We start from the raw sequence: 1,560 nt of genomic DNA, 5'->3' as shown, positions 1-1,560 counted from the left end.
CGGCCGTGGATTACGTTGCCTGTACTTCTAACTTCTGTAGCTGAATTGCCTTATATTGGGAATATCAAGAAATGAGTCAATGTACTTGGCATTCTTCTGCTGATTTGTAAAATACGAGATATATCCGCAGTGATTTCAAAGCAAGTCTTGGCTGCCAAGCATACAGGTACCAACATGGAACCACATAGAACGGACCTCACATATAAATCCAGTCGGGTTTCCCTGAGCGCATTCAGCAGCAAAGTCAGCCTTCCCTCTGAAAGTCTTATTAGAATGTCATCTGTTAGCATACTTGGTCTTGGGGCCATGGGAACGGCCCTGGCCGCTCGGTTCCTCGAAAAGAAATACAAAGTCGCTGTATGGAATCGATCTCCAGAAAAAGCAAGCCCTTTGCTCGACAAGGGCGCAAATATTGCCCAAACAGCGGTGGACGGTATCAATGCAAGTGACCTGATCATTATCTGCCTCCTCGACAACGCCGCTGTCCAAACAACCCTCGCCGGCGCTCTTGACCAACTACAAGGCAAGACAATCGTCAACCTAACAAATGGAACACCTGACCAAGCTCGCAAGATGTCAGACCTGATCGTTGGTCACGGTGCTCGATACGTCCATGGCGGAATCATGGCTACTCCTTCCATGATTGGTTCACCTCATGCTCTGGTTCTGTACAGCGGGTCACAACAAGCATTCAAGGCCAGCGAGCCTGATATGTTGATGCTAGCTAAGTGTGTCTTTGTCAGTGAGGATGCGGGCGCTGCATCCCTGCATGACCTGGCTCTACTTAGCGGCATGTATGGTCTCTTCTCGGGCTTCCTGCATGCAACTGCCCTCGTGAGGTCGAGCACACCCGCCGTTAAGTTCATGGACCTCTTGGTTCCCTGGCTGGGAGCAATGACCGAGTACACTAAACGGATGGCAAAGCAGATTGACGAGGGAAACTATGCCAGTGAAGGATCAAATATCGCTATGCAATTGGTTGCTATCCAGAATATTATTGATACCAGTGCGGCCCAGAAAGTCTCTGCGGATTTCATTCGTCCGATGAAGCAATTTATGGAGAAGGCAGTGGCGGCTGGTCATAGCGGTGATGATATTTCTGCTTTGATTTATTTTGCGAAGCCATCATGATTTGATCCTGTAAGGTTCCTTGACCGTGGCGGATAATTGGGACCGAACAACCGCATGTCCTTGCGTATGTTAGTGATACAACGCTCGCTACACTTTGCCAGTTTGGCCATTTGTGGTGTAGTCAGTCTTTTCTTGCTGCTTATCGTATGTACAATCATGTTACGCTGCCAGAAACCCAGGGTTCGCGCCATTTTGCAACGGTTTAGGTGTTGATTCTTTGCCTGGGTTGGGACGTTTGAGTTGGGACGACGACATGGCAGGCATGGTTATTCTTGGATCGGTAATAATACATAAATTACAGATTTCGTCCATTTGAATTTAAGGTTTAAAAAAGAAACATGACTTAAAGTACGGAGTAACCATATCTGGATTTATAGGATCATGTGACTAGGGTTTGAAAGAGCATCTCTGTGTTTCTGACACGGAAGG

At 47.4% G+C, this 1,560-nt stretch overlaps 1 protein-coding gene across 1 annotated transcript; it reads left to right on the top strand.

The window, feature by feature from the left end:
* Positions 1-273: 273 nt before the first annotated feature.
* Positions 274-1,131, top strand: PENARI_c150G08363 (NAD(P)-dependent oxidoreductase; the record flags this gene model as incomplete). The annotated part of the gene is made up of 1 exon (XM_022638022.1): positions 274-1,131. One exon carries the CDS (start codon positions 274-276, stop codon positions 1,129-1,131), a length of 858 nt encoding a protein of 285 aa, XP_022482121.1.
* Positions 1,132-1,560: the final 429 nt, after the last annotated feature.

This window comes from Penicillium arizonense, assembly GCF_001773325.1.
Source record: "Penicillium arizonense strain CBS 141311 chromosome Unknown PENARI_contig150, whole genome shotgun sequence".
Classification (NCBI taxonomy): domain Eukaryota; kingdom Fungi; phylum Ascomycota; class Eurotiomycetes; order Eurotiales; family Aspergillaceae; genus Penicillium; species Penicillium arizonense.
This window is presented reverse-complemented; position numbering and strand designations above follow the sequence as displayed.